The sequence below is a fragment of the Scyliorhinus canicula genome, chromosome 4 (genome assembly GCF_902713615.1).
Source record: "Scyliorhinus canicula chromosome 4, sScyCan1.1, whole genome shotgun sequence".
In the NCBI taxonomy this organism is placed as follows: domain Eukaryota; kingdom Metazoa; phylum Chordata; class Chondrichthyes; order Carcharhiniformes; family Scyliorhinidae; genus Scyliorhinus; species Scyliorhinus canicula.
In genome coordinates, this window is record NC_052149.1 from 56,853,174 (window position 1) to 56,872,911 (window position 19,738).

Sequence of the window (19,738 nt, forward strand, 5' to 3'; positions counted from 1 at the left end):
TTCTGGAGGGGTGGTTCGCCAGTCCAGAGTTCAGGCTCTCGCAGCTCACTTATTCAGATATTTACAAGTTCGCAATTTGCAAAACGAATTTTCCTGACATTCCCCGTGGTGCTGTCATGTGAGAGTACCTTTAAAAAATTGTGTTTAGAAATGGGTGTGAATATAAATATCTGTAGTGAGAGTACCTTTAAGAAATGGGTGTTTATTACTGCCGTAATGTCAGAGAGTGGGTGGAGCTAGGCTGTCTGTCAGCTTTTTACTTTCGTTTTAGGCTGTTTTCTGCAGGGTGTGTTTTAGTTTAATTTTCAGTGTTTGAGCTGATGCCAGACCAAGCAGGTGTACTGCTGTTCTCTCTGCCATCAAAAGACTATCTCTTGATCATTTTGTGATTTAAAACTAATACCTGCTCGCAGTAGTGACTTGAACCTGATGTGCTTCAGTTTAAAGGTTTTTTTTTAAAGTCTGGATGTTAAAAGGACAGCTTACGGATTACTTAGTATTGTATTCTTTGGGGGTTGTATTTGAATTAATGGTTGCTAAGATGTTCACTGTTTGTTTTAAAAAGGTTAACTTGAGTTCATAGAATAAACATTGTTTTGCTTTAAAAAATACTTTTCCATTTCTGCTCTACCACATCTGTAGAGTGGGCCGTGTGCTCCCCAGACCACAATCTAGTAAAAGTTGTGGGTCAGGTGAACTCCATGATTCACTTTGGGGTTCTTTAAACCCTGGCCCATAACAGGCGCCACCAACCTCTGTAACAGGGAGGGTTCTTTCGCTTGCAGGATCGAAGGGAGGGAGTACTTCTGGTGTGTATGCCAGAAGAGAAAATACTGGAAAATCTCAACAGGTCTGGCAGCATCTGTGGGGAGAGAAAAGAGCTAATGTTTCGAGTCCAGATGACCCTATGTCAAAGCTTTGGGGGAGGGGCTAGGTTGTGGGAGGGGTATATTATGTTTGTATTGGCGGTTTGTATTCTTGTGTATTTTATCAATGAAAAACCTCAATAAAAATGTTTTTAAAACAAAGAGCAACAATGTTTGTAGAAGCCTTCGCAGCAAACAGAAGTCACAAACCATTGATATCAGCTGTAAGATCAAACCTAGAAAAAGGTTAAGCAAAGAAACTCTAATCTGAATTTTAAAAAAAATTTTGAGTATCCAATTCTTTTTTTTTCCAATTAAGGGGCAATTTAATGTGGCCAATTCACTTAACCTGCACACCTTTTGGTTGTGGGGGTGAAACCCACGCAGACACGGGAGAATGTGCAACTCCACACAGACAGTGACCTGGGGCCGGGATCAAATCCGGGTCCTCAGCGCTGTAGGCAGCAGCAGTGCTAACAACTGCGCCACCATGCCACCCCTAATCTGAAATTTCTAATAATTTAGTGCTTAACCTGAGTTCGGTTCATTCCAAAATGCTTTTTACAAATACAGCAGTTTTCTCCCCTAAGTGGTAAACTATTTCTGTTGGCCATTTCAACAAGCTCCATTTCAGTTCAAAGCTCAGCCGATTCGTCCGGATCCATAATTCTTCTCCAAAGAATCATCACTAGGTACTTCATTTGGCTTTACATGTTTCCTGGTATTGGAAGATTATTTCCAAGTGATATGCAATTTTGTTTCTTTGTAGTTGATTTCCTTTTTATTGTTTTATGTAAATACAGAACTTTCCAGAAGCCATGAATCCTGGGGATGTTGCAGACATGCTTGAAAGTAAGAACAATCAATCTGTTATATTTGATATTCATGCATTTGTATTTGCAACACTCATTTATCATTTAATTAGTACTGATATAATATGGTTCTTTTATTCACAGTGGATACAACAAAATTTGAATTGATACAGCTGACTCCACCAGGTACCATCAACATTTGCAAAAATATCAATATGTTTGTCAGTTGTTATTTGCACAATGGGAATACATTTTAGCAAGATTACCAGAATCAAGTAAAGTACCACTATCCTTTAACATACATAGGTGATGTGATGCTTATTTTAAGAACACATTTCTCCTTTTTATATAAACTCAGAACAAAATAAAAGAAATAATGCATTATGTGAATAGAAACACAGATTGCTAACGGCATTTTATTTTGTTAAAATGCATCAGGTTCTTTCATACTTAGGAGTGAAAGGAAGATTCAAAGCACATACATAAATCCTGAAATGGAAAAAGGAAAATTAAACTACCTTAAGTGAGTGCCTCAGTGAGTTTATCAATTGAGTCAGTGAGCAGTTGTGACCAAGAAGATATCCGGAAATTTCCCAGTCTGGACTAAGATCTCAAATAACAGCAGTCATGTTATCATTGGCATCTCAATCCCCAGATTAATAAGACAAAATCAGATGGGTTTTCAGTCCTGATTGCTATAAAATGGCAGGCTTGCTATATGTGTGAATCCTTGCAAAATACAGGATTAGACTACATTCTGATGCATCTGTGATTCACACACCATCAGGTTGAGAGGATAATTAAAAGGCAATTGCTATCTGTGGAACCATATCCCAGAAAGTAATTAAGGAGGGCAATTTAAGGATCAAAATAAAAGTAGAGACAAAATAAAAATACAAAACCTGATTAACTCTATACTTATCCACTGACTACTCTTGGGTGTGGCATTCCTACAAAGTAAATGTCACAGCCTTCATCATATTGGGCAGTATTTAACGCAGGAAACAGGCATCTCTCCTACCCACTGGAGAACTGGTGAGAGCCCTGCGTTGCTTCATTTTAGGAAGGCCCATCGAATTAAGTGCCCACAAAGTACTTAAGTGACAGGCCTTTTCCCCAGGATCAAGGACCCAGAGGACGAAAATCCTGCCTGTCCTCCAGGGAAGTGGAGTTATCTTCCAGTGATGCACCCATAAGAGGTCGAGGATTGCTGAGGGAATTCAGACCAAAGGTGAGTGAAGGCGGGCTAGGAATTCTGGGGAGAGGTGGGGGTCAACAGCAAGGGCAGGGGTATGGCTCTCAGCAGAGGCCCCCTCCCCAATGCCAGTCCTTTGATCAGGCACTGTGCCTTTGAATGAGGCACCATTGGTAGTTGTGTAGAATTCCCTCCTTAAACTTCTACGCCCAATATCATGGATATATTTTGCCAGTGGCTCTCATTCGGTCCCTTTCTACTTTTACATGACCTTTTCCACAATTATATTATTTTCTTTACTGTGGATTATTGTCGACTCACTAAACCAAGTTACCAATTCTATGAAATTTAAAATGAAAATTATTTTTCTTTGCCCCCACCTTTAAATCGATAGCCACTTCATTAAAATCCTTTTCGAAGGGTAGACTCACTATGAGTTGCGATGGTGTCCTTCCATAATCCTTACATATATCACAGCTATCACTTATCACCAAGTTTAGTGTACTCTTCATCCTTTATCCTTGTATCTTTTAGCAAATTTTGAACCTTCAGGGCTGGATTCTCTGCCGCCAATAGCGGAGTTCCTGATGTGATGAAGAATTTTGCATTGGGGAACAAAACGCGCACCGATCCCATTCCGATACTTGCATCCTATTATCAGGCTGGAAACCAGATTCTCAATGCCTCTGGTCTTCTGGGCCGGACTTCATGTGGGCGTAGATGGGTACAAGTATTTTCCAGAATTGCCCTGATGCGGTGGATCCTGCGCAGGGCCAAGGAGATATGAATTTAAGGTTGGTGTCCCTAAAGTCCATCTGAGGGTCCCGCCCCTCCCACAATGCAAATCCTACCCACCACATCAGACCCCCCATCAGAGAACCCCCATATCAGAGAACCCCCCATAGTAGAGAACATCCCCATATCAGAGAACCTCCCCATAACTGAGAACCTCCCATAACAGTGATCCCCCATAAAATAGTACCCCCATATCAGAGAACCCCCTCATAACCAGAGAACCCCTTCACACCAGAGAATCCCCCAATAATAGGGACTTTCCCATAACAGAGACACCTCCCCCACCAGTCACCCCTGTTTGGAAGCTAAGAGCAGCCCAGACAGAAATAGAGAAAAACATAACGGCTTTTTCACTCACCTGTCCCTTACACCTGCTGCCTCAGACAGATATCTAGAAAGCAGCAGTTGTTACTTCATAGAAAGCCAAAATCAGATCACAAGTCTTTAAACCCCTTTAGATCCTTTGATTTGCAAGGCATCTATTCACTTAAAATAGAAAAAACTTTTAGCAGGCTATAATTGGCAGGTTGCAGACAACCGGACGTCTGGATTGTTTAATTTCATTTCACTTCACATTTGAATATATCTCAAGTAGACTACTTTGAACCTAGCCACAAAGTTCATAAACATCCAGGAGTTAAGTGCTTTCACTTCCTAATTTTCTCAACAGAAAACACTTAGCTGCTTTTGATGTGATCAGGAGCTGTCAATCATAACTACATGTTTATAAACTTGCAGTTTATATGCCTGGGAGGAGTCTGGTGGGGGTCTCTGATGAAGGTGTCTCTGATGGGGGGTAGGTATTGGGGGTCGGGTAACACTCCTGTGCGTATGCCGTGAGGAGGGTGACCAAGGATTTCCCATGGTAGGGGAGGGGGAGGGTGCCACTATTTGTCAGCGAGGGGGGTGGATATGCTTTGCGGGGGAAGGGGAGCCAGTTGCCAGACCTCACTATCCAGCCGCTCAAAGTAGTAGCCCGATAATGGGATTCATAACGGAAGCTTCACAGCTCCAGGGTCCCAGGTTCGATTCCGGCTTGGGTCACTATCTGTTCGAAGTCTGCACATCCTCCCCGTGTGTGCGTGGGTTTCCTCCGGGTGCTCCGGTTTCCTCCCACAATCCAAAGATGTGCAGGTGAGGTGGATTGGCCAGGCTAAATTGCCCTTAGTGTCCAAAATTTCCCTTAGTGTTGGGTGGGGTTACTGGGTTATGGGGATAGGGTGGAGGTGCTGACCTTGGGTAGGATGCTCTTTCCAAGAGCCGGTGCAGACTCGATGGGCCGAATGGCCTCCTTCTGCACTGTAAATTCTATGTAAAATCTATGTAAGCCCTTGTGATCCCTACCATACATAGATTTGCACCGCAAGGGAAAGTGAATCGCTTCGAAGTGCCACTCCTAGCACCAACGCGTACCAGAAGCGGTTCAGCTCCTGCGGGAGAACATTGTCTCACAAATGGAGAATCCAGCCCTTAGAAAGAGGGATGGGCAAATTGCCGATGATACTTTATCCTGATGATACTTTATCCTGATAAACTTTTGGCCCTCTAAATTCCTATCCTTGATGCTAATAACACTTTCTTAATTTCCATAATAGAAAAGTTAAGTTTCTTTAAAGGAATACAATAGTGTCCAGACTGTGTAAATTGTTGATTCATAGGCTTTCCAAATACAACGGCCCTGTTGTTTTCCATGTCCAGTTTAATTTGTTCTTTTGCCATGGCCTGCTCAATATTAACAGTACTTCTTTGGACACTACATCTGTGCTAATAAAATGTTTCACACCGGCTATCTTGCAGGGAATAACTACTCTTTTTGAAGATTTCAGTGTGTTATCTCCAAATCTGAACCTCGTAGAACTCTCAAATTCCATAACCTTGTTCTAATCATTATTACTGGAGGAATTTGGTAGCTTTTTAGCCAGTCTATTCCATATACAGTTGACATGCATCTTCTATTCAACATTGAACAATTCAAGAACTAGAAATCTATCCATTCGCACTACTTTAGCATAGTCAAATAACTTAAATGCCAGCACCAATTGGGGAATTTTGGTATCTTGCATCTATAGTCGACTAAATTCCATTATGTAATCTGTGGAATTATCCTCCAACATTTTAAATTTGTCAAAATTCTGACCACACCTCGGTAGCAATTAATAAATAAACCTTATCCATAAAATCTAATAGTGTCTCCAGACTTTCATTTGTGTTCAAATGCTCAGGCTCCAACTCTGAAAATACTTGGTATCTTATTTTGCTTTTGTATGGTATCGAAAGTGCCAGGGCCATTCATTCCTTGTTTTCTCTGCGGCAAGGACATAACCAGTGTCCTCATTGTTACATCATTCTTCCATTACTTAGTCTCAGAAAACATCGGTGAGTAATCATAACCCGACACTCTACATTTTGATTCAGCCTTTTTCCAAAGTTACTCCAAACCACTCTTTTCTTAATGTTAGCTCCAGATACAGTGTTCTGTTTGAAGAAAGCTTAGTTTTCAATCTTTTATTTACAAGCAGCAATCATCCTCTGCTACCTCTGTTGAAGTCCAGTGGCTGGTTGGTAATAAAGAAACCATTGACTTATATACAGAGCTTTATTCCCAAACTCCAACCACCAGCACACCTGTTTCCCCTTTATATACATTCAGTGATGTGCTTAACTAATTAACCTACAAATACTAACTTAAACATTACTTGGCTGTTCACTATTTCCTATCCTAACATCAAAACCTATCAGAATTTTAAGAATTCTATTATGCCACATTTCAGCCTTCGTTTTTCAAGGGAAAAGAGACCCAGGCTGGTTGTGTCCCTAATTAAATGTCCATCATTGAACATTCCAGCTCCCTATTGAGTGACCACTCTGGTGCTACGGATATCTATAGAACCCCTACAGTGTAGAAGGAGGCCATTCGGCCCATCGAGACTGCACCAGCCCTCCTAAAGAGTACTTTACCTAGGCACACTCCCCCACCTTAACCCCGCACATTGATCATGGCCAATCCACCCAACCTACACATCTTTGAACTGTGAGAGGAAACCAGAGCACCCGGAGGAAGTCCACGCAGACACGGGGAGAACATAAAAACTCAGCACAGGCAACCAAAGCCAGAATTGAACCCGAGTCCCTGGCGCTGTGGGCAGCAGTGCTAACCACCATGCTGCACTTGCAAAAATCTGGCAACAGTATTGCCTGATCCTAGAAACTCTAAATGAATCAGGTGCTTTACTCTGCAATGCATTAGTAGCACGATTCTGCCATTTGTTATGGTGCTGAAATAGGATTACGAGCTTTAAGACCTGATAGCTTTAAAATATTTCTTTGCAGTGGGTGAAACACTGGCTATCTATGAGCAGAACACCAGAGAATTTCTTTATCCTGGTCATAGGCTGACACCAAGCTATCCTGGGATGGACAGAGAGCTCCTGATGAAGAGATCAATTGATTTTCCTGTGAGTATTAATGTGGAATTCATTCCTAATATAAAATCTCATGTTACATCACAACATTGGTTGCAATTCTTTGATCCACGGAATAAAAATCTTCTCTTAAAAATCCAATTTTAAGAGATTTAAGGGTAAATATACAGTTTATCAAGATTAGTGACACGGGTGCAGAGAGGAGCATTTTGCATTTTTTGGAACTAGTGTTGGACCATGATAGTAGATCTCCTGATCGTAGATGTCACAAGCAGAACAAGACAGGAAACAGCCTCTTAAGAATTCCCAAGTCAAGTATATCATCTTAGTTTCAGAGAAAAAGCGTATTTTACTCTGATATCAATATCACCCCACTGTATGAGTTGGACCGTTGCATTTTATATGAAAATGGAAAACTTTTATCTGACTAATGGTCTGGATTCAAATCGAGGCTCCAGAGTTAATAGAATGGTATGCTAACCTATTGCTTCACTTTTTCTCTAATCAACTGTATATTCACCCCAAGATCCCTTAAAATTGGATTTATAAGAGAAGATTAATAGTAATTGACATGGCTGGGCAGCATACAGTAAAACAAAAATATTCAGTTGTTTATGCTTACCTGGTAATATGTTTATTGAGGAACATAAAGAATGGATAGGTAATTGGATTAAAAAAGGTGAGTTACCTTGGCAAACAAAATGACAAAATATTTCCCTTGTGGAAGCTTATAATTTTGTATTGGAGTTGGCTGCTTGAAACATTTTAGGACTGATTGAATACCCATTTTGATGGGAGTAAAGATCCAATGTGGCATATCTGCTTAGTGGGGAAACTGGTTCTCAAACTAATGGTGTCTCCAAGTACCTAGAAACGTCCATCCTCATTGGATAGGACTGAATACATTCCCTGCCATCTTTCCCACTTTAAAGTCTCAAATGTTTCTATTAACCGAATATTAAATATAGCTTTGAAATTGCAAGTTCTTTAATGTCATACAATGTTGGATAAATAATTTTACGGCAACTTTTAATATTTAATATGAAGCAACTAGCAAAAGCAAGAACAAAGAAGTATCATCAGACAACCAGATTATGTTGAGGATTTGAAACCTTGGAAGCATGTCAATATAATACATGATGGAATGAAGAATGTTTCTTTCTAAAAATGCATGAAAAAATAGTGTATGCTTGTCCATATCTTGGAATTGAATCACAGACCTAGGGCGCGATTCTCCGACCCCCACGCCGGGTGGGAGAATCACGGGAGTGCCGGGCAATTCCCGCCACACCGCCCTGGCACCCGCACGCGATTCTCTCCCCCCCCAAAACGGCGTGCTGTGTTTAACGACAGGCCGCTCGGAGAATCGCCGCTCGCCGTTTCTAACGGCCGAGCGGCGATTCTCCGGCCCGAATGGGCCGAGCGGCCTGCCCAATCCGACCGGTTCACGCCGGCGCCAACCATACCTGGTCGCTGCCGGCGTGAACAACGCGCGAACGCTGCGTGTGCGGCCTGTGGGGGGAAGGGAGGATCGAGCACCAGGGGCGTGCTCAGGAGGGGTCTGGCCCGCGATCGGTGCCCACCGATCGGCGGGCCGGCCGCTCTAAAATACGCACTCTTTTCCCTCCGCCGCCCCGCAAGATCAATGCTCCATGTCTTGCGGGGCGCCCGTGGGGAGGACGGCAACCTGCGTATGCGCGGGTGACGTCATTTAGGCGCCGCCGGCCGCGTCATTCAGGCGGCGCCGCTTTGACGCAGGCGCCAAGGCCTGGCGTGCAAAATTGACACGGCGCCGCTCCTTGCCCCCTGGGGGTGGGAGAATAGGGGGCGAGGAGCGGCCTCAGACGCCGGAGTGAAACACTCTGGTTTTCACCCCGGCGTCGGCACTTGGGGCGGAATTCTCCGCTCCCGGGAAAATCGGGAAGGCCGTCGTGAACTCGGCCGAGTTTCACGATGGCCTCGGAGGCCGCTCCTCTCACCGTATTCACCCCCACCCGGGGGGGCTAGGAGCGGCGCTCCGTTATTCTTGGCGGCCGGGCCTTGACGCGTCAAGGCGGCGCGCCGAGAATGATGCGGCCGGTGCGCCTAAGTGACGTCAGCTGCGCATGCGTAGGTTGGCCGGCTCCAACCCGCGCATGCGCGGCTGACGTCATGACGGCTGACGGCTCAAACCCGCGCATGCGCGGTGGCCGTCTTCCCCTCCGCTGCCCCGCAAGACGTGGCGTCTTGATCTTGCGGGGCGGCAGAGGGGAAAGAGTGCGTCGCTTTGAGACGCTGGCCCGACGATCGGTGGGCACTGATCGCGGGCCAGTCCCCTCCCGAACACGGCCGTGGTGCTCACTCCCCTCTCTGCCCCCCACAAGCTTCAAACGGGCCTTTGCCGCTCATGTTCACGATGGCAGTGACCAGGTGTGGTTGCCGCCGTCGTGAACCGGTCGCGAACGGCGAGCAGCGATTCTTCCGAGCGGGGGTGGGAGAATCGCGAGGGTGGCGTGAAATGAGTCGCCCGGCCCTCCCGCGATTCTCCCACCCGGCGTGGGGAGCGGAGAATCGCGCCCTTAGTCTCCCATTGGGAGAATCGTTCCCCTAGTAATTACATTGCACCAGGAAATGGATACGAAGGGAATAGGGTGGGATTGCATGCACCTGTTTGTGTTGCTCCAGGCAGCGTACAATATTTGTGCTGCAAAGCTGGTAGTAGGTGTGTAGCCAGAGCTACTCACACTATTGATTTTTACCTGCCTGTTTGGAGGACCAGAAATTGGGCATTTCTGATGCACATAAACACAGTGTCATGAAATCAGTTTTTAGTCCCTATGTGCTTTGTAAGCTAGCACCTGTGGAAATTATAATATTCAGGGCACAGGACATTCCTATATTTATTACATTTTGCCCCTGCTTCATTGTTTAATATATTTCTTTTTTTTGTTCTAGATTTGATGTAGGTGTTTATATTTGTAGTCAAGTGAGATCAGGATCCTGCTGAACTGAAAGAAGGCAATTGGTGATTTTAATAAGGATTGTGGAATTATTGGTAAATTAGAAATGGGAGGGATGGTTCAAGTTAAGTGCTTCTCAATTAGCTGCTCCTTTGAGAACTCTAGCAAGTACGGGTACTAGTGATTGATGCCTGTACTTCTCTTTCTTCTCCTGCCATACTTCTTGCTCCCAGGTTGTGCTCAGGACTGATCCCTCATAATTGCAAAGCTCTGGGACATTCAGCAGATGATCTCATCTGGACACCTACTCAGGGGTTCGCTGCAGATCTCCACAGAAAAAGTCCACACAGCAGAACTTTGTTTAATCATGACAATTATTTCTTCAATGATGTAACTGGTAGCAGCATGGCTCAAGTTGTTGGCCAGCCCAAGAGCTTTGCCTTGTTTCCAGATAGGAGTCATGAACTATATCTCAATGGAATAGCCTTTGTTTCCCAGTATGTAATCTGAAGGCCTGACTGGAACAAGGGCTGCACAGTGGACTGCCAGAAGATGAATGAGCCTATAATAGCTCAGGAGGCCCGAGAAGGTAAATCCAAAATAGGTTTAATGCGACAACAAAAGTAAAGGCAAAAACGTGACTTACAGCTCCAAGGTCTCAAATGGGAATCACAAGACTATTCAGCCTAGGCCGGCTTTTATGAGGCGATTTCTACGAACCCCAGCTGATGGACCTCCGCCCATTAGCAGGGATCTCGTATTCCACGAGTCTCGTATTCCACGAGTCTCGTATTCCACGAGTCTCGTATTCCACGAGTCTCGTATTCCACGAGTCTCGTATTCCACGAGTCTCGTATTCCACGAGTCTCGTATTCCACGAGTCCCATGGGGAGATCAATTGGAGTGTCTCCATGGATCTCGGGAGCATTATTACAGAGTCTTAAATACAATCAGGATACTGGGCACAGATCTATATGATGTAATGTCTATGGTTGCAAAGCAACTGCACATTGAGGATATAGAATTTCTCATAATTGATAAAGACACCATGGAATATACAAAGCAACGTGGGTGAGTTATTTCATCTTGTACCTGACATACGGGTAAAGCCTAGTGCTATTTTATTAGATTGGTTGACCTATAAGTGTCTGTGGCACACACCAGAGTTATTTGAATCAACAACTATGGGGAAGAAGATGTAAGTGTCCCTTTTAGTTGGAATGCCCCAGTGACTTCCCAAATGCAGTGATGTGTAAGTTGTCATATGTTACTGATGACAGCAGGAGTATTTTGAAAGAAGCCCATGACATAAAGATTGATTGTCATGATGAACTTGATAAACATAGGGCGCGATCTTCCCAAAAGGGAACAAAGTTCCCGAGCGAGTTGTGTTTAGCCGTGTGTTTCCCGGCACTTGCAGTGCTGAGAAACACATGGCTATTAAACGGGACTCGCTTTGAATAAGGGGCCTAAATGGTGAATGCATAGCTGAGGTCGTACATAGCCCCGTTTTTTACAATGAGGAGCTCTGCTCGCCGGAACTCCCCGTTGTAGCGCGTGATCGGGACGCCATTTTTAAATGACGTCCCAATCTCTGAGGCCCACGTAAAAAATTCCCCGACCTCCCCCCAGCCCGAATGCAACATGAGAGGGTGCCCCCCCCCCACGAACCTCCCAACACCCACAGTGGGCAACACAGGCCTGATCGTGCAGGTGCAAAAAATGCCAGCTTGTCATCTTGGCAGTGCCAACCTGGCCCTGGCAGTGCCACCTGGGCACCTTGACAGTGCCAGGCTGGCACTGCCAAGGTGCCAAGCTGGCATTTTTTGCTCGCAAGCGATCGGCCCGGGATTGGCCAGGGTGAGAGTTGGATGGTGTGGTGGAGGGAACCCTCCAATGTTGCATCCCATGTTGTGTTTGGGCTGGGGGTGGGGGAGTACGGGAAGTCATTTTGGGGCCTCGGAGATCGGGATGCCATTTAAAAATGCCGTCCCAATCTCTTTCTGCATTGGGCTGATTGTAAAAAAATGGGGAAATGTGTGGCCTGGATCGTGCGTTCCCTGTTCAGGCCCCTAATTCAAAACGAGTCGCATTGATTAGCCATGTGATTCTCAGCACCGCAAGTGCCGGTAAACACCTGGTTAAACGCGCTCAATTGAGGACTTTGTGCCCTTTTGGGAAGATTTAGCCCAAATACTGCTGAAGTTCCACTGAGGACACTTCAGATGACTGTAGTGGGTGGTCTCCAGTAGCTTTTTGGTTTGAGGAGCCAGCTACGACTACTACTAATAATAAGCTTTATTATCGTCACAAGTAGGCTTACATTAATAATAATCGCTTATTGTCACAAGTAGGCTTCAATGAAGTTATTGTGAAAAGCCCCTAGTCGCCACATTCCGGCACCTGTTCAGGTACACTGAGGGAGAATTCAGAATGTCCAAATTACCTAACAGCACATTTTTCGGAACTTGTGGGAGGAAACCAGAGCACTTGGAGGAACCCACGCAGACAGGGGAAGAACGTGCAGACTCCTCACAGACTGTGACCCAAGCCGGGAATCGAACTTGGGACCCTGGCGCTGTGAAGTAACAGTGCTAACCACTGTGCTACCGTGCCCACAGACTTGCAGAGGCACCGTGTGAGCCAGGAAAAAACACTGTGCGCAATTCTTCCCCCCCCCCCCCCCCACCACGCCGGGTGGGAGAATCGCGGGGGCGCCGGGCGAGTCCCGCCACGCCACCCCGGCACCCGCACGCGATTCTCCCCCCCCCCCCCCCCCCCCCCCCCCCCCCCCAAACCGGCGTGCCGAGATTTACGGCTAGCCGCTCGGAGAATCGCCGCTCGCCATTTGTAATGGGCGAGCGATGATTCTCCGGCCCGGATGGGCCGAGCGGCCTGCCCAATACGACATCTTCACGCCAGCGCTGACCACACCTGAACTGATTATGTGCATCTTAAAATGGAACTCCAATATTGCTCATGCCTATATTACTGATTTTTACTGGGATTTGACAATTTTGATGAGTTTTTTTCCTTCTTGGCTAGCACACTGCATCTCAGGAAGGACGTATTGGTCTTTTAAGCGAGTAAAACACAGATTTGTAAGAATATTGGGGTTGAAGGGTTAAATTATGAAGAAAAGTTGTATAAATATGCTTTGCATTCCCTTAATTTGGTGAAAATTATTTGGTGAGGGAAGAGAATGCTGTTCTGATATTAAAAAACATCAAGGAATGTTTTTGGATCCAGACAAGTGGAGTGTATTCCATCAATTGCCTCATTTGTACCATGGCAATATGAGTATGGTTTTACAAAGTGTGCATAGATGTAAGTTTTTGAAATTAAGATGTATAAATTAATACAATGGCATAATTCAAGGATCCCCTCTTAATTAGGTGAAAATGGTTTGCTTCAGCTCAGATCTCTAAATTTAATGTTGTTGGCTCAACAAGATAGCTAATGTTAGGATGGAGGAGCGGTCTCATGCTGTGATCCTGCTGTAGAGTGAAGGGATGTCAACCCAGGACTATTATTCACCTCAACCAACATAAAATCGCCAAAAATAAATAAGATCTAGAAATTGGTGACTGTAACTATCTTGTTTTGAGTTAGATACTCTTTTGAGTTATACTTTTGATCACAGCAGTTTATAAAGATAAACAAAACATTATTTCTTCATGTTTAATTACTCTGCTTTTAATTTGTTTTAGTTTCACACAGCTGGTTTATCTAGTTAATAATCTTTACTGCCACAAAAAGGCTTACATTAACACTGCAATGAAGTTACTGTGTAAAACCCTGAGTAGCCACATTCCGGCGCCTGTTCAGGTACACAGAGGGAGAATTCAGAATGTTCAATTCACCCAACAAGCACGTCTTTCGGAACCTGTGGGAGGAAACCCATCAGACATGGGGAGAACGTGCAGAATCCACACAGACGGTGACCCAAGCTGGGAATCGAACCTGGGACCCTGGCGCTGTGAAGCAACAGTGCTAACCACTGTACTACGATGCCACCTCATAGGTTTTATTTTGCAGGATCCACTTTCCACATTATTAATAAAACATACTGGGCGGGATTCTCCCGCTGAAGTTGAATTGCACATGATTTGAACCTCCCCCAACCCAGCGCAGAGGAAATCAGCTTCTCCCCACCATTGCAAAGCAGCGTCCCCCACACCCCCAAGTTTTCTGGTGTGTCCCCCCCCTTCCTCAAGACTGTGATGACCTGACCCCCCCCCCCCCCCCCAGACCCCCCTGGAACCCCCTAAATAGGAAAGCCCACCCCCTCTTCCAGAGACCCCCTAACTAGAGTGCACCCCCAGAGACCCCCAAATAGGGAGACCATACACAGGGATGCCCCAGCTAAAAGAACCCCACCCCAGGGACCTCCTAAATAGGGAGACCCTCCCCCCTAAATAACGGGACCCGTCCAGACACCCCCTAACTAGAGGGACCCCCAGAGATCCCCGAAATAGGAAGAACCCCAAAGGTACTCCACAACCCAACAAACACCCCATAAGGACTCCCCCACCCCCGGACCGGAAAGAAGACCGCTGTCTGGAAGCTGGAGAGCAGTCCAGACAGGGGCAGTAAATAAAATTACAGTTGTAACACATACCTGGAAACACCACATGTCCATTCCTGGAAAGAGAGCAGCTGTGGCCTGTTTAGACCCCCCTAGATCTAATAGCTCAAGCCATTCACTCATTTCTGGTAGTGGGTTGTGATTGTCGGCATCTACAAACCAGCTGTGAGCCTTGCTTCATTCATCTTCTTCACAGATGAGCATGTTTAAGTGCTGAAAACACAATGATTACAAACATCAGTAACATCAAAGTGCTGTCAATTTCTAGCTGAGCACTTCAAAATCACTCCAGCATGAAGAGACGTGATTGGAATGCACTGAAGAATGCAATGAAGAAGATGAATGAAGCAAGGCTCACAGTGGTTTGTGGGGGTTTCCATATTTAGGGGTTCTCTGGGGGGGGGGGGGGGTTTCCTTTAGTAAGGAAGTCTCTGTGAGGGGTCTCCCTGTTTGTGGAGTCTCTTGGAGGTGGTCCCTGTAGTTAGGGGGGGGATCTCTGTCGAGGTTCCCTTAGTTAGGGGGTCCTTCGGGAGTGTTTCCCTTGTTAAGAAGTCCCTGGGAGCGGTCCACATTTTAGTGGGTCACTGGGGTGGGGATGGTGCGGAGGGTCTGGTAGGAGAGGGGTGGGCAGGGCATGCATTGTGCAGGGGGGGGAGAAATGTGGGCCTTAGATGGACTTTGGGGGCAACTCCCTTGAGGATTTAACCCCTTGGCCCACCGCAATGTCCACCATGTCAGGTTTACGTTTGATACCTGTTGTGAATCCCACATACTTCCTGCCACAGGGTACCGGAGATTCCCAGGTCCTGGAGATTCTGGTGACTGGACTGCAAAGTGTATGCAAATGGGTCATTAGGAGCCATTAAAATCCTCCCACTGGCGCACGGGCGGAAAGGATCTCCTATCCTACTGCCAGCCCGGGGCCGGGGCATAGCAGTCAGTTCGTCCCCCGGTCGAACGTCGATTTCAGCCAGTCACCCAATTCTCTGCACGATCCCGATCCTGGAGCCAAGGCACGGAAAATCCAGGCCATTATTTATAAATGGTGGAACTTTCATCAAAATGTTTATTTACAATAACAAAGTCTGTGGCCAGGTCATCACCTATCTCAGTCACTAAGATAATCGGTAGAATTCTCCGTTCTTGAGACTCAGTGTTGATGCCAGGGCAGGATTCGTGGACTTCTACAACAGCAAAACTGGCGCCGCATCTGGACTGATTCACCGACTGTTAAGAGGCTAGCACCGACGCTACGTGGAACACAATCGATGCAAGCCACTGCTGTGCCTGGACGCAGTTTGCAGAGGTGGTCAGTGCGTGGGCAACAATGTCCGGACCGGCCAGCAGTGGAGGAAGAAACTGCACAACCTCATCAGGGCAACCAGGTTGGGTAGGCACCAACTGACATTTCACACTGTAATACAAATCCCCACACCTCCCCCAACCCAGAACTCCCACCGTGCACCACATGCTGGCACCCAGATTGGCCGCCATGGCCAGGTGTCCTGGCCACTGAAGCCACCAGCTACCCACCCCCTGGGGGGCTGCATGTGTTGGACTGTCTAACACTGTGTATTTTTTGTTCCCCCTCCCCCTCCTCCAGGGGAAGGCCGCCCAAAACCGCAGGGAGCCGGAGAATACTGGAGCAAGACCGCCGGACCTGTGGCCCCTCACCGCAGCAGAGCAGAGGGCCCTGGACGTGTTCTGTGGGCCTGAAGAAAGGGCTGGGGTGGAGGTCGGCATCAGTCAAGGAAGTGTGATCCTGATGAGATGCAGTTCAATCCATGCCTGGTCACCCCAGAAGACGGCTGCCACAGGGGACCCAGATCGCAGGGTGGGAATCACAGCAGGCTGCTTCCACTCCTGATGTACCATCTGGGGATCCACCTAGGCAGAGCATTAGGGCCAGTAAGGCCAGAAAATGGACATCTGTTAAGTTGGCACGGTGCAGGGCACATTTTAACATTAGGGGCTAGGGCCCAAATCTGCATATATCTTTTCACTTTAAAAACCTGCACACAATGTTACAACCTGCCTCTATGCTCTGTCAGAAGTGTATGAGGAGTGGGTTGGTCTGGGCTGGCTGCAGAGGAAGCGGGGGGGGAGGGGTTGGATGGGCGGATAATGGGGGTGGGCTTGGCTCAGGGACCGCAGTTCAGCCACCGCTCCGGTGTCCAACCCCCATTTCTCTCCTTTCCCTCTCATCCCTGCTGTCCCCACCTCGCCACTCCAGGGGGGATCGATGGGACCTTGTGATGTAATGGCTAGCTCGCATGCAGGCATCACCCAGGTGGACGGTGCAAAGTGCCACCATGGGCACGAGTCAGACCTAAGCACCAGAGCTCATCGCAGAGCGGGTTCTCAGCATCCTCCATCCGATAGACCATACCCGCTATTACTGCCAACCCAGGGCCCACACCCTGTAGTGCGGCAGGTAGGTATGAAAGGGGTTGTAGGAGGGAGGCGGGTGGAGGTTGGATGTAGTGTCCGTGACCCTGACCAATTCCCCCCAACCCCCCACCCTACTCGGTGAACCTGGAGGCGATCAAAACGCCCGATGAGCGATGGCCCTGGCGCACACGTTGTGCGGCCTCCCATGCCCATGTCCTGCCCATCCTCGCCTTCCCCAACATCCTCCTTGTTGAACGAGGCCTGGTGTTCAACCTCCTCCTCAAGCAGGTTTCCCTTCTGCTCCACAATGTTGTGGAGGACGCAGCAGGCCATCACGATGCGACCCGTCCAGAGCGGTCAAGGCACCTGAACCGCATCTTCAGGATGCCGAAGCACCGCTCTATCATGCTCCTGGTCGCTGCATGAGCCTCGTTGTAGCAGGTCTTCGCGTCAGACTGTAGCCACCAGGTATGTGTCATCAGCCACGTCCGCAGCGAATAACCCCTGTCGCCCAGGAGCCAATTCCCAACCTGGCGGGGGGGGCTCGAAGATTTGAGGAACTGTCAAGTGTGCCAGGTTGAAGGCGTCGTGCGCACTGCCCAGGTATCAGGCACAGACGTGCATGATGCGCATCCGATGGTCACACACCAGGTGCACGTTCATCGAGTGGAACCCTTATCGGTTTGTGAAGAGTTGCCTGTCATCTGCAGATGCTCGTAGGACGACATGCATCCCATCAATCACCGCCTGGACCAGGGGCATCTCAGCAATGGCGACGAACCCTGCGGCCTGGGCATCCTGGTGAGCTCGGTCTACATTGAAATGGATGTATTGGCTGAATGGGCATATAGGGCATATAGGCCATGATGGCATGGACGAACCTGTGCACTGAGCTCTGAGATCGATGCCTGGAAGGAGTCCGTGGCATAAAGATTCAGTGCCATTGTCACCTTGACGGCCACCAGGAATGAGTGTACGCCCCCATTCCCCCGTGGTGTCTGGTGCATCATGATCCGGCAGATATGTCGCACTGTTCCCCTTGCTCATCCGGAGTCCTTGATGGCTTGCCCGGTCTGGCAAGTCCACGAATGACTGGCGCTGCCGGTACATGCGAAGCCTCATGCGGCATCTCCTTTGCACCACATCCTTGGCCTATTGGGTGGTCGGCCCTCCGTCCTTAGTGGCTGCCTCCAGTTCGTCTGGGGCACACTCTGCTGCTGCAGCTTCCTCCTCCTCGAGCAACTCCAGCTCATACAACCACAGTGCAGCCCCCCAGGGCTGCAGCACGAGGAGGCAGGCCACCATTGTTGATTGTGTTCCAAGATCCATTGTCTGCAGGGGCTGAAAGGCAGACATGTTAGAATGGTGTGTACCCCCACGCCCAACCAGGTCCAATGGGCTACACGGTGGCCCTGGTTGGCACTGTGGACTCTGCCCCTGCATGTCCCCATCTCATACCCACACCCTGGCCCCAAAGTGCCCTGGCTTCTGTTCCTGCTGTCAGGGTTGCCATTGGCTGGCAAAGCCCTTGCAAGCGGTACACTCCACCCTGTAGGGACTACTATGGCCGTTGCCCTTGGGAGGGCTGCGTGATACTCCACAGGAGGGTGACGGCCGGTTAGGAGAGGTGCAGCGGTGGTGAGATGGAGGGTGGTGGACTGGGGTGTGGAGGGGGGTAGCACCCATACGGCCCTTGGCACTCTGCAGAACCAGGGGCCAAGGTGGGTGGTCAGTGGGTGCACAGCAAGATGGGTGCCTTTCAGGCTGCGGCAATGGTGGTCCATGCCTGGACACCACCCCAGTCCCCGTGGAGGATCACCCCGGCCCCAAGGCTCGTCTTTCCATCACCCCCTCCCCACCCCAACCAGCTTGGCCAGTGTCAAACCGGCAGCCCACGATTGTGCCTCTTCGCATAGTGAACCTCGCCGACAGGAATTCCCCCGGTAGAGGCAGAGCAGCGGCGAGGCCCCAAAGAATACTAGGTCAGGCCCGCTAATGATATGTAAACGCCAACGCCCCCCCCCCCCCCCACCCTCCAACTCCGAACTCGCCCCCGCTCCCGGTGCCCTCAGTGATCCTCCACAGGCCTGGCCCCCCTAACTCTACAACTACGTTTTCTCCCTAGGTTGCGCATCTGAGGTGGAAGCAGACAGCTGCTTGCCTCGACCCGTGGCCTTCGATGCCCCTTGCATCTCTTCCAATTTGGTCTACTGCATTCGCTGCTCCCAATGTGGTCTCCTCTATATCGGAGAGACCAAACACAAACTGGGTGATCGCTTGCTGAGCATCTTCCGTCTGTGCGCATTCAGGACCCTGACCTTCCCGTTGCTTGCCATTTTAACAAAAGACCCTGCTCCCATACCCACATGTCTGTCCTTGGTCTGCTGCAATGTTCCAGTGAAGCTCAACGCAAACTAGAGGAAATCTTTTGGATTTCCGTCAGTCTAATGCATATACTCAAGTCCTGGAATGGCAGTAGAAACCGTTACTGTATGATTTTCTGTATTTGAAATGTGAATAAAAGTAGATCAGTGCAGTTAGAGTCATTGGAAATGTTTTGATAATCCTATGTTTTTGTTTTCCTGCATGATTATGTGTATATGAAAGAGACAATGGTCTCTGATATCATCTGCTCTTTGCTCCTTCAGGGTATAGCTCCTAGACTGGAATTCTCAACAACTTCAATAATCAAAGAATGTCCACTAGACCTTGCACAAATACAATATGAGG

At 47.9% G+C, this 19,738-nt stretch overlaps 1 protein-coding gene across 6 annotated transcripts in view; it reads left to right on the top strand.

Moving 5' to 3' along the window:
* Positions 1-19,738, top strand: part of spata6 (spermatogenesis associated 6) — a 156,545-nt gene that overhangs the window by 37,616 nt on the left and 99,191 nt on the right. For 4 of the 6 annotated variants that reach the window (XM_038794300.1, XM_038794303.1, XM_038794305.1 and 1 more), the window contains exons 3-6: positions 1,670-1,718; positions 1,823-1,864; positions 6,999-7,123; positions 19,657-19,737. In XM_038794300.1, the coding sequence (XP_038650228.1) occupies positions 1,670-1,718; positions 1,823-1,864; positions 6,999-7,123; positions 19,657-19,737 (297 nt within the window). Of the gene's footprint in view, positions 1-1,669; positions 1,719-1,791; positions 1,865-6,998; positions 7,124-19,656; position 19,738 lie in introns of all 6 variants that reach the window. The other 2 variants (XM_038794304.1, XM_038794301.1) reach the window with 2 other exon arrangements.